At 40.8% G+C, this 13792-nt stretch overlaps 1 protein-coding gene across 1 annotated transcript; it reads right to left on the bottom strand.

Annotated features, from left to right (window-relative positions):
• Positions 1-11415: 11415 nt before the first annotated feature.
• LOC138897500 (uncharacterized) lies at positions 11416-13328 on the bottom strand. Its single transcript, XM_070183474.1, has 4 exons — positions 13298-13328; positions 13087-13215; positions 12627-13018; positions 11416-12267 (listed from the first exon to the last, which is right to left on the bottom strand). The coding sequence occupies exons 1-4, from the start codon at positions 13326-13328 to the stop codon at positions 11416-11418; spliced, it is 1404 nt and encodes a 467-aa protein (XP_070039575.1).
• Positions 13329-13792: the final 464 nt, after the last annotated feature.

Below are 13792 nucleotides of genomic sequence, written 5' to 3'. Positions count from 1 at the left end.
AATTTCCGTTGCGGTGTACAACCCGATCCCATAATATATTCACATTCAATTCCGTTGCGGCGTGCAACCCGATCCCACAATATATTCATTTTCATTTAATCCTGTTGCGGAGTGCAACCCGATCTTCAATATATCTTTCAATCAATTCGGTTGCGGCGTGCAACCCGCTCCTCCAATATATTCATTTCAATCAATTCTGTTGCGACGTGCAACCCGCTCCTCCAATATATTCATTTCAATAAATTCTGTTGCGGCGTGCAATCCGCTCCTCCAATATATTCATTTCAATAAATTCTGTCGCGGCGTGTAAACCGCTTCTCCAATATATTCACTTTCATCTCTGTTGCGGCGTGTAACCCGCTCCTCAAATAATATAATTTACCAATTCTTATAAAAATAATTACTCCAATAAATGCAACAGTAATATGAAATTATAAGACAACAAGCATATAATAATTATGATTTATTTAGAAATAAGTGATGACAAGTAGCAATTAATTATGGAAATTAAGGAGGAAATATGCAATTTAATAATTAGTATGCTAAATGTCAAGTAGCAATTAAGTCACATAAATCAAATAAGCATGTAGCAATTATAGCATGGATTGAAGGCATAATATTGAGCAAGGAATATGAGAGAAATAATTAATATAATAATTAATTCATGATTTAAAATAATTTATGATTTTTAAATAATTATGCAAATAATTAATTTGACGACGTATAGACACTCGTCACCTCGCCTATACGTCGTTCACATGAATTTCACATAACAATTAATTCAAGGGTTCTATTCCCTCAAGTCAAGGTTAACCACGATACTTTCCTCGTTTCACAACCAATTTCAAGATTCCAATAAACCTTTGCCTCTCGAATTCATGTCCGAAAACTTCAAATCTAGTCACCAACAATTCAATATACTCAACACGAATCGTAGGAATTAATTCCATATGAATTTACTAATTTTCCGGATTAAAATCCGAAATTCATTTTAAAATTCGAATGTGGGACCCACGTCTCGAATCCCGGTAAAACTCACGAAATCCGAACACCTGTTCCGATACGAGTATAACCATACAAAAATTATCGAATTCCGACATCGGATTGACTTTCAAATCTTCATTTTATATTTTTGGAAGATTTTATAAAAATCTAATTTTTCTTCCATAAATTCACGGATTCATGATATAAATGAGTATAGAATCATGAAATTTAATCAATATAGGATAAGGAATACTTACCCCAATGTTTTTCCGTAAAAATCTCCCAAAAATCGTATAAATCCGAGACTCAAAACTCAAAAATGAGTAAAAATGGCAAAACTCCCCGTTTTATGGGATATTTATGTCTGTGCCACCACAGGTGGCGTGGGGCGCTGCCTGTGGCGCCGTTTCTAGAACTTCAGATATCCCAGCGCCAGGGATAGTGCCTCACGCTACCCTGGACGCTGACGGCGATGGAAAATATTTTTCGACACGGAAATGGGCATAACTCTCTCATACGATGTCCGAATTCAATGATTCTTTTTGTTATGCCTACGAAATTTCAATATGGATCTAATACTTCAATCAAAACTAAATTTGGAGCTTATTTGCTTAATATGATATCACTTATTCTTGAAGAAACGACGTCGAAACATTCTAGAATATCCAAATTAAATTCCGTCAACCATCCGAAATCCACCTGAGGCCCTCGGGACCTCAACCAAATATACCAACAAGTCCTAAACATCATACGAACTTACTTAGGGTCTCAAATCATGTCAAATAATATCGAAATTATAATTCACACCTCAATTCGGATTTATGAGTTTCAAACTTTTCACATTACAAAACTCGTGCCAAAACGTATTAAATGAATTCGGAATGATTTCAAATTTGGTGCACAAGTCATAAATGATATAACGGAGCTATTTCAATTCTCGAAATCTCAATCCGAGTCCTATATCGATAAAGTTAAATTCACAATCAAACTTTGAAAATCTTTAGCTTTTAGATTTCTAGTTTCCGTTAAATGGCGATAATTTGAGCTAGGGACCTCCGAATTCAATTTTGGGCATACACCCAAGTCCTAAATCACGATAAAGACCTACTGGAACTGTTAAAATACTGATCCGGGTCCGTTTGCTCAAAACGTTGACCGAAGTCAACTCAAATTAGTTTTAAAGCTCTATTTCACATTTTAATCAATTTTTCACATAAAAACTTTCCGGAAAAATTTACGGACTTCGCCCGCAAGTCGAGGGATGCTGAAGGGTGTTATTCGAGGTCTCAGAATACAGAAATGAATATTTAAAATTAAAGATAACATATTGGGTTTTCACATGCATAACGCATCACCAAGATTCACGGTTTATCTAGAGATTAACTATGTACCACAATATTATTTGAGTATTTACGACCATCAAATCCCACAACATCTTCAAGCTTCAAGTAAGTAATTCGGGTTCTTCATCCACGCCATCAATTCATCTCCAACTCATCTTGTCGAATCGTTGACTTTAATAACAATTGATTGGCCAAGCACGTATTATTTTCCTAAAAGGCTTTACATCGTAAAAAGCATATATATATATATATATATATAACTTTTTTGTTTTTCGACAACCAATGTGTGAGTTTTTCCACACAACGAAAATGCTTCACCTAATAAACCAAAAAGAAATAAAGAACAAAAAGAAAAGTACTAAATTCATGTTGAAGGTGTATAATCTGATGTCTTTTTTCGGAGATGTATTTGTGACTTGTTGGAAGCTACAACCACCCTTAGTTAACATCTGTCGGCTCATTAGTCATGGGTAGGGTAGGGGAGTTGTCAAAAGCTTCGTTATAACGTACAATCAAAGCAATTCATAGGGAAAAGAGACATTATTCTTCTAAATAAGTTCCTAACAAATTCTTATTTTAATTGTTCTTTCATCCTTTAGTTGTTGCTCATTGATTCCCATTGGCATCTCGCGCAAAATAAAAATAAAAAAGGTAATCAATGAATCATGAAGCGATGTATATGTTGAATGGTGCATACGCTTTTATATTCTACGGTGGCGAAGCCAGAATTTAAAATTTATGGGTTCGGGATTTTAAATGTTTTAAGTTACTGGGTTCTAAAATAATAATTTATACATGTTCAATGAATTTCTTAAGACAAATACATAGTTTGAACCAAAGCTATTAGAAATTCGGCGAAACCCGTAGGTTCTATTCTTCCTCCGCCACTGATATTCCAAATACTAATTTACACTCCGTATTTGTTGGGGATATAGTAGATATGCTCTAGATCCAATCTCACATTTGATGATCTGAACATATTTTTATGAACGTTATTTGATATAAAACATATATGGCATATTATATTCTTTTATCATTATTATTATTAATTGTTTAATTAACTTGATAAGGTCCTTGATTAAATTTTGAGACTTGACATTGTGATGGAGATCATGATAATGAGAGTGAATTTCTTATAATTTAATCTAAATATATTCTTGATCATAGGATTATTAATTTGGACATTAGTAATCCGGTTAGATCAATATTTATGTGATCGTCTTTATGGGATAAAGATTAGTTGATCATTAACTAAATCACATAGATAAATGATGCATATAGAGATATGATCATTGAACTAACTCATTGGATAATTCCTAATGGTTAGAATTGCCATAAACTGTCAATAGGATAATCTCTTAAAGAATGTGATGTAAGAGTTTCCTTTGACCTGAGATCGTCATAGTAATTGACAAGTTATTTATTGTGCTTTGATACTAGACACCTATGGCCCTAGGGCGATAGTTGAAAGGATACTGGGTATGCTTAAATACTTGTAGAATTAGTGATTGATCAAGATGAAATTTATCGACTCTTGGTAATGAGTTTAAGCTCCATGTTGTCATGAATTATAAATGATCAAATTAAGACCTTGGCCAGAGCAATTGAATGAAAGAAGAAAAGAGTTTCTTAGGTCATTCAATGGTCGATTATATTTGACATGAACACATTGTTGGTCGCCTATTAGAATTTGACAGTTGAACTATATCCTAGGGTGACCCGGAGCTATAAAGACAGAAGAAAATACTACATTATTCATCTACCGGTTCTTAAGCATAAATTGTATATTTCATGCTATCCGATCATTAAGGAGTATTGCAAAACGCCACCCTTGATTAGTATATTGATATGATCAATTCACTACCGGCTTAGTATTGAACCTATGGAGTCGCACACTAACGAGTGTTCTGATCTTTGCTAAAGAATTAATTATTTTATTGTTTGATAATTAAATTAAAGAATTTAATTAGTCAAATAAATTAAATTATTAGTTCAAATAAAATATTATTATGTTCTTTGCTAGAACAGAGGATATAATTAATATTGTAAACAAATTTAGTTTTCTATTTGGAATAAAAAATTAAATTATCTCTTGGTTGAAATATATATGTGATATATATATATACATATAATTAAAATTTATTTATATAAGTGTATACGGTTAAAACCGGGCCCACCTGATTTTACTATTTGACCGAGATCAGGAGTTTGCATCGAAGGATGGCCTCATAACGAAATGGGCCATATCACGAGGATAAGGTACCGAGTTCAGAACCGAGGTACCTGTCAAGATCGAGGCTAGTAGCGATCGAAGCCAAACAAGACAGACATCGAGCAAGATCGAAGATAGCACAGTAACAGAAAGGCGATATATCCGTGACTGGTCAAGGATCACGACGTAAATCTCGGTGACTGATCGAGGATCATGACGTAAATCTCGAAACAAATCAAATCAGAAACGGTTAATTAGCTAATCATGGGATTTCCTTATGTAATTAGAGTTATACCATAAGTGAAACTCCTCTACTATATAAAGGTGAGTATTAACCATTTGTAACACATTGTTCTCACGTAAAAAAGCCAATATAACGCCCTCTCTTTAGCTTATAATTTCTTGTTCATCAGCTAGCTTTTTTTTAAAAACTATTTTGGTATCAATCAGTTCGAGGGCACCCTAGCTCGAGGGTTGAATTCTGTTTCAATACTGGTTCGCTTTATTTTATAGTTCATTTATGTTATTAATCTTCATATTTTTCTATCGTTATTAAGTGAAATCGCGTATCCTTAGAAACTCGTTATAAGTTTAATTGTTATCCAATTTTAAGGGTAAACAGTTTGGCGCCCACCGTGGGGCTAAGGATAATAGTGATTTCATAATACTAATTTCGATAACACACACTGCTTTACACTTGTTCTCGTAAGAATATTTGTTTTCAGGATAAACATGTCAAACTCGCAAGCAGCACCTACACATGGTGACAACAGCCTCGGATTTCACGGGGAAAACGACAACCTAACCACCCCAAGAATCGAGGTGCCTTAGGCCGACCTCGAGGGAGAACCAATTACAAATCCCGTCGATGTCAGTTCACATGTCGCCCTAAATACAAATTTGGGCGTTGGGCACGAAGGTAGTATACGCAGGGAAGTTCGATCAGGTGGTCGAGGTATGCAGGGCGGAGAAGATGGTGGAGTTAGCGTCCAATTGATATTCGAAATGTTACAGGCTCAACAAGCCGCTATAGCACAACTACAAAATAAGCACCGAACACCGAGTAGGATCGAACCAGAAGTCGTTCACAGGTCTGGACCTGTGCCAGAAAGGTCGAACGCCAATGAATCGGGGACTGACCCCGCCATTATGAAAATGTTCGAGGAGCTCACTAAAAGGATTAAATCGGGAGAAAAGAAAATCGAGGCAAATGACAAGAAAGTGGAGATATACAACTCCCGGGTGACCAAATACCAGGGGCACCACCGATTCTAAAAGGTATGAATTCAAAGAAATTTGTACAAAAGCCCTTACCACCAAGTGCGGCACCGAAACTGATTCCGAAGAAGTTCCGAATGCCAGAAATTCCTAAGTACAATGGGACCACCAACCCTAATGAACATGTCACTTCTTATACATTCGCAATAAAGGGAAATGACTTAAAAGATAATGAGATTGAATCTGTTCTACTGAAGAAATTTGGAGAAACCTTGTCGAAAGGAGCAATGATATGGTACCATAATTTGCCGCCTAATTCCATCGATTCCTTCGCCATACTTGCAGACTCCTTCGTAAAGGCACATGCCGGAGCAATAAAGGTTGTGACTAGAAAATCGAACCTCTTCAAGGTGAAACAAAAACACAACAAAATGTTGAGGGAATTCGTATCTCAGTTTCAGATGGAACGCATGGAACTACCACCGGTCACAGACGATTAGGCTGTTCAGGCTTTTACTCAACGTTTGGACGAACAAAGTTTGGTGGCATCACGACAGCTAAAGCATAATTTAATTGAATATCCAACGGTAACCTGGGCCGATGTACATAATCGGTACTAGTCCAAGATCAGGGTCGAGGATGATCAATTGGGGACCCCTTCCGATTCTGCTTATCCAAATGGGCTCGTTGGCAGAACTCAAGGGGATATCGACAGAGAACCCCAGTCGAGCAGAGATCAGTTTCTACCATACAACGCAGATCGTAGAAACAGCGGCCCAGGATGCAATCCCATCCAAAATGATCGAAGGAACGATCGAAGACCGAGCTCTCGATGGCTCATGAGCAAAAGTAGCTTCGATAAACATCCCAATCCCATAGAAGCACCACGATTGTCAGAATACAACTTCAGCATTGACGCATCAGGTATTGTGTCAGCCATTGGGAGAATCAAAGATAGTAGATGGCCCAGACCCCTACAAACTGATCCATCCCAAAGGAACCCCAATCAAACATGCAAATACCATGGTACACATGGTCATAAAATCAAATACTGCAGACAACTAAGGGAGGAGGTGGACCGCCTATTTAACGAGGGTCACCTTCGAGAATTCTTGAGCGACCGAGCTAAAAACCATTTCATAGACAGAGATGCAAATAGGAAAAATGAGTAGGAAGAACCACAACACGTGATTCACATGATCGTTGGTGGGGTCGATATTCCACAAGGGCTCATGTTCAAACACACTAAAGTATCAATCACCATAGAAAAACAAACTCGAGACTATGTTCTAGAAGGCGCTTTATCATTTAATAATGAGGAAGCAGAAGGGATCTCACAACCCCACAGTGATGCTTTGGTAATCTCTATCCTTATGAATAAAATTCAGGTTAAACGTGTTTTAATTGATCCAGGAATCTTAGCCAATATTATTCAATCGAGGGTCGTGGAGCAGCTCGGCCTACAAGATCAAATCGTACCCGTAGCACGGATTATCAATGGCTTTAACATGGCAAGCAAAACAACTAAAAGTGAAATCATCCTACCAGTAAATGTAGCTGGAATTATTCAAGAAACAAAGTTCCATGTGATTGAAGGCGATATGAGATACAACGCACTGCTCGGAGGACCCTGGATTCACAACATGAGGGCGGTCCCCTCAACCCTTCACCAAATGCTGAAGTTCCCAACACCAGATGGAGTAAAAATGGTGTATGGGGAACAACATGCTGCCAAAGAGATGTTCGCGGTCGACGAAGTGATACCGGTATTGGCACTTTCGTCAACAAAAGGATCGGAGTCCAAAGGAAAACATGAAGCTAAATAGCAACCATAGCTACCAGCCTCAACTCAATCGGAGAAGCAGGGAATGGACGAGGACGATGAATATTGGATCCCTCGATCCTTCATAATCCCCAAGGATTCCGACGCCACCAAATCAACGGTCGAGGAGCTGGAGCAAGTCGTACTAATCGAGCATCTACCCGATCGAAAGGTATATCTGGGTACGGGGTTAACCCCCGAGCTTAGGGAAAAACTCATCGAATTTCTTATCAATAATATGGATTGTTTTACTTGGTCCCATTTAGATATGACAGGGATCCCGCCGGAAATCGCTACACATCGACTGAGCTTGGACCCGAAGTTCCACCCGGTAAAACAAAAGAGAAGACCCCAGTCCGAGAAGAGCAAGGTACGCAATTTCCTGTTTATTATGTTAGTCGAACTCTAGGTGAAGTTGAGATCCAGTACCCACACTTAGAAAAATTAGCGCTTGCCCTAATAAGCACCTCTAGGAAATTAAAACCATATTTTCAGTGTCACTCGATCTGCGTGGTGACTATTTATCCTTTTCGCTATACTTTGCGTAAGCCCGAACTTTCGGGTCGATTGGCCAAATGGGCCGTCGAGATCAGTGGGTACGATATCGAGTATCGACCCCGAATGGCCATCAAGTCTCAAATCTTAGCGGACTTCATGGCTGACTTTATGCCAACCCTCGTACTCGAGGTCAAAAAGTAACTATTAATAAAGTCGGGTACATCATTGGGGGTGTGGACCCTCTTCACAGACGGTGCTTCAAACGTGAAGGGGTCCAGATTAGGCATCATTTTGAAGCCACCCACGGGTAATACAATTAGACAAGCTATCAAAAACTGCCAAGTTAACTAACAATGAGGCCGAGTATGAGGCCATGATTATAGGTCTCGAGCTAGCTAAAGGTTTGGGAGTAGAAGTCATCGAGTCAAAATGTGACTCCTTTCTTGTGTTAAACCAAGTCAACAGAACCTTCGAGGTTCGAGAAGATTGAATGCAGAGATACTTGGACAAACTACAGGTGACTCTACACTGGTTTAAAGAATGGACTCTATAACATGTGCCTCGAGAACAAAACAGCGAGGCCGATGCACTTGCAACTTTGGGGTCATCAGTCGAAGACGATGAGATCAGCTCGGAAACTGTCGTACAACTTTCAAGGTCAGCAATCGAAGAAGGCCACGCCGAAATCAACTCCACAAGCCTTATCTGGGATTGGAGGAACAAATATATCGAATACCTAAAGAACGGGAAGCTTCCATCGGACCCTAGGGAATCGAGGACTCTACGTATGAAGGCCGTACGCTTCACATTGGCCGAAGACGGAACACTGTATAGAAGGATGTTCGATGGATCATTGGAAATATGGTTGGGATGAGGAGATACCGACTACGTCCTACGAGAAATCCACGAAGGCACTTGTGGAAATCATTCTGGTGCCGAATCATTGGTTCACAAAGTCATCAGAGCAGGATAGTATTGGGCCGATATGGAAAAGGATACAAAAGAGTTTGTTCGAAAGTGCGACAAATGTTAAAGGTATGCGACGATGATTCACCAACCCGGAGACCAACTCCACTCAGTCTTATCCCCATGGCCATTCATGAAGTGGGGAATGGATATCGTCGGCTCTCTGCCATCGGCCCCAGGTAAAGCTAAATTTATTTTGTTTATGACTGACTATTTCTCGAAGTGGGTTGAAGCGCAGGCTTTCGAGAAAATTAGAGAGAAAGAAGTCATAGACTTCATCTGGGACCACATTATATGTCGATTCAGGATGCCTGCCGAGATCGTATGTGATAATGGAAAGCAGTTCATCGGCAGCAAAGTGACAAAATTTCTTGAAGATCATAAAATAAAAAGAATCCTATCGACGCCATATCATCCTAGTGGGAACGGACAGGCCGAATCGACAAACAAAACCATCAATCAAAATCTAAAGAAAAGATTGAACGACGCTAGGGGAAAATGGAGAGAAATATCGTCCGAAGTCCTTTGGGCGTATCGAACGACGTCAAAATCTAGTACAGGGGCAACACCATTTTCTTTAGTATATGACTCCGAAGCTCTGATCCAGGTTGAAGTCGGGGAACCCAACGTTAGGTTTTGATAAGCAACGGAAGAGTCAAATCACGTGGCTATGAATACAAGCCTCGAATTGCTAGATGAAAAATGGGAAGCCACCGTCGTTCGAATGTCCGCACAGAAATAGTGGATCAAAAGGTACTACAATCGAAGAGCCAATCTTTGACACTTCAAAATCGGGGACATGGTTTTGAGGAAGGTGACCCTCAATACTCGAGACCCAAATGAAAAAAACCTTGGTCCGAACTGGGAGGGACCGTATCAGGTCCTCGACATCGTCGGAAAAGGATCCTACAAACTTGGCACTATGAACGGCGAACAATTACCAAACAATTGGAACATATCACTCCTCAAACGATATTACTGCTAAGGTATGACCTTCTCCATTTTCGTTTATATTTTATACTAACCATTTGTAGATGTTTGATCGAAGACATCAGAGGATTCTTCAAGCACAAAGTCCTTAGGTCTGAAAGCACGCGTTGCACTCTTTTCCCCTTAGATCGGTTTTTGTCCCAAATGGGTTTTTCCGGCGAGGGTTTTAACAAGGCAACCATTGTTCGTGCTAACTTGGAGCAATTCAACAGTATCCGAGGCTCCTTTACAATCAACCTCGAATACTGAGGGGCAACACCTTCGGATACTTACAAGGAAAATACTTCGTATCGACAGGGTCTTGATAGGTAAATATTTTAGAGAACCAAATGGTAAAATGAACCGTGTCCATGTAGATTACTCGAACCCTAATGGCAAAACACGTACGCATGTATAATCTATTGAAAGAAGTATTTTTCCTTACCAGATGTTCCATGCTTCAGAAAAATTTATACTTTACAATTTCATACTTATGATCTATTGTGGAAACTGGCTTAAGGGTCGATCACAACTGAAGTTCAAACAATTTACCCAATACTCGAGGACTGCCGTCCAAAAAATCGACATGATCGAATTACTAAACCTCGAAATCGTAAGACATTAAAAAGGCAATCCTCGATTTTATAGGCCACAGCCACCCTACTCGGGGACTGATACTTCGAACAAGTTCGAAGTATAACAGGGGAACAAGCCCAAAAGGCAAATCCCAAGTTAAAGGCTACGGCCAAATTAACACGGTTCGGAGACGTCCGATTCCCGTTATTAAACGGGCCTTCGAATATTTTCACAAACCAGTTAAAAAGGCTACCCTCGGCTAAATTTCTAAGGGTCTCGATAATATCGACCCTCAAAATCCCTAATGGGTACAAAGTCATTCGAACTCTCAAACAAATTCTTTATTTTATACTAAGGCATTACGAAATAAAGGGTCTCGATAATATCGATCCTTGAAATTCCTAATGGGTACGGAACCATTCGAACTCTCGAGCAAACCCTTTATTTCGTGCTAAGGCACAACAGAATTTTTATGATTAAATAATAAACTCTTCAAGCCGAAAAGGAGGAGAAAGCCATTCTTTTTTCTATGGCCGTATCGCCTAATTCAAGAGCCTAAAGAGCAGTTTATTTTTGAGAAATCATCCTCACTCAATTAAAACCTAAGGGTCACCCTGCTACGAGTTTGAGCAAGTACTCACTCGATTATAAAAAACTACACTAGTTCGGCTTCGATCAAATTGCCTAAGCCTCGAACTTATGAACAAAATTTTCACAATGCATAAATGAATTAAAGACAAGTGGGAAAGGAAAGAGATCTTTATATATATGAGAATATTTACAAGATCTAATCAGGATCCTATACAAAAGATCAAAAGTGAAAAATCCTAAGGTTCCTGATCTTCTCCGGGGGTAGCTTCTTCTCCATCGAGGTCCTCCCCATTCTCGGACCCGCTCTTGCTACCATTATCATCATCATCATCATCATCGTAAGTGGCCAGCGCTCCAGCTTCGGCTTCATGCTCTCTAGCCTTTACTATCTCATCAGTAAGATCGAAACCTCGATCGTGGATCTCCTCGAGGGTTTCCCTCCGAGATTGACATTTGGCGAGTTTGATAATCCAATATGCTCGAGTTTGAGCGGTCTCGGCTGCCTCTCTCGCTTGGACTTGAGCGGCTTCAGCATCAGCCCGGTAGATGGCCACGATCGCATCTGCCTCGGCCTTTGCCTTTTTAGCTTCAAATTTGGCCTTGGCAAGTTTGGAAGCCAACCGAGCTTCGAGCTCCTTTATTTTCCTTGCTTGAGCCGAGCTCTTCTCCCTCATGCCTCGAAGCTGACTTTCGGCCGATGACAATTTGGATAAAGCAGTCTCTTTTTCTGCAGCGAAGCGGTCCATGCCTTCTTTCCTCCCCAAGGTCTCTGCCTTCATCATATTTACCTTTTCGCGGAGCTGCTTGATCCTCTCGACCTTCTGCTGCAGCTGTGAGATTGAAATATTAGCCACCGTTCCCGAATCGAGCCCATGAGCTTTTAAGATTTCCATTACCTGCTCGATCAGGTCAGTCTGATCTTGGTGAGCCTTGGCCAATTCGGCTCGGAAGTCCTTGGTTTCCTCTTCTTTTTGCCCACAGAGAAGTTTAAGGGCATTCCTCTCCTCCGTGAGCCCTCGGAGGTCGGCCTCACACCGACTCAGCTCAGCTCGAGACCAACAAAATACTTCCTGGTGAAGCGCCAAGGCCTACGCAGAAAGAAGAAAAGAAGTTAGACAGGAAGAGAAAAATGAACACAAGTGTAACACCAACAAGGGGAGTTAAGGCTTACCCGATTCAGAGCTTGCTGTGCTTTATTGAAAATGTTTGATGCCTCGCCCGAGTCCTTCCTCGAGACCTCCAAGTCACTCAGACCGGTAAAGTAATCACGTAAGGGGTCCTCCCTTCCATAGACTCCTTCGATGGAGAGGGTCTTCAAGGTCCGAGCCTCTTGAATCATTTCCTCAGAAAATAAGGGGAGCAGCGGGGAGCCTCCAATTTCTATTGCCCCAAGTGAATAACTTGGGGCGTTCTCCTCATCTCAAGGGGCCTCAACAGCCGTACCTACCGTTGGCTTAGTATGGTGGGAGGCATCTTCAATCCTCGATGACTCGGGCACTTCGCCCAAGTATCTTCCCGAGATCCCCTTATCTCGAGACGGAGTCTCTGCAGCCTTCACCGATTTAGTGGCCTTTGGGGCCTCGGTGCTCACTCCCACTCTGGCCACCAGCCCGGGGTCGTCTTCTACCACTTCTTCATCTTCCTCCCTTAGACGCCGAACAGACTCTTCAGTTAGGAGGATGATGTTCTTCCTCGGCTTATGAGCCTTCTTCTTCTTAGGTTCTGGATCCTCAGAGGGTGAGGACTTTTTCCTTTTTTTGTCCTTCGCCGGTTTCGGTTCCGGGATCGAAGTCTCCCCCTTACCAGATAGGGGCCTCATAACAGCATCTTTGCCAAGGCCTGTATGAAAGGAAATTAAGTAAGTAATGCTTTGATAAAATCATTAAAGACGTGGAAAATGGGCTTACCATGAGTTTTGACTTCCCATCGGCCCTTTGATAAGTAACGCCATGAACGCTCGGCATACGTAAAGGTCGAGGCCAGGTCCCGAACCCAGCTCTTAAGGTTAGGGATTGTACTGGGCATCCAAGCGACCACTACATCACAGAAAAGGATATCAATGAGAAGAAGCAAAGGAGCCAAACAATTAATAGGAGCTAACAGGGGGATTGTACTTACACTTCATATTCCATTTCTCGTAAAATGGCATCTTCTCGACCGGGATTAGGTCAGAAATCTTCACTCGAACGAACCGGCCCCTCCAGCCTCGGTCCTTGTCCTCGTCTATGCTCGAGAACAGTACTTTGGTAGCCCGGCATTAGGGTTTTATTAACCCGCCTCGATAGAGGCGAGGACTGTATAACCTGATGAGGTGGTCGAGGGTGAAAGGCATCCCCTCGACTTTGCTCACGAAGAATCGGAGCAGAATCACAATTGGCCAAAAGGAAGGATGGATTTGGCCTAGGGTTATTTGATACTGATGGCAAAAATCAACGACGACGGGTCGAGGGAGCCCAACGTGAAAGGGTAAATGTAAACACTTAGAAACCCTTCTACATGGGTGGTGATGTCCTCTTCGGGGGTCGGGATCACCACCTCTTTTCCCTCTCAGTTGCAATCTTTCTTTACCTGCTTAAGGTATCTCTCAGTTATCGAGCATATATGCATCGACAC

Source organism: Nicotiana tomentosiformis, chromosome 8 (genome assembly GCF_000390325.3).
Source record: "Nicotiana tomentosiformis chromosome 8, ASM39032v3, whole genome shotgun sequence".
NCBI lineage: Eukaryota > Viridiplantae > Streptophyta > Magnoliopsida > Solanales > Solanaceae > Nicotiana > Nicotiana tomentosiformis.
The sequence above is the reverse complement of the archived record's forward strand: the minus strand, read 5'-3'. Positions and strand labels throughout refer to the sequence as shown.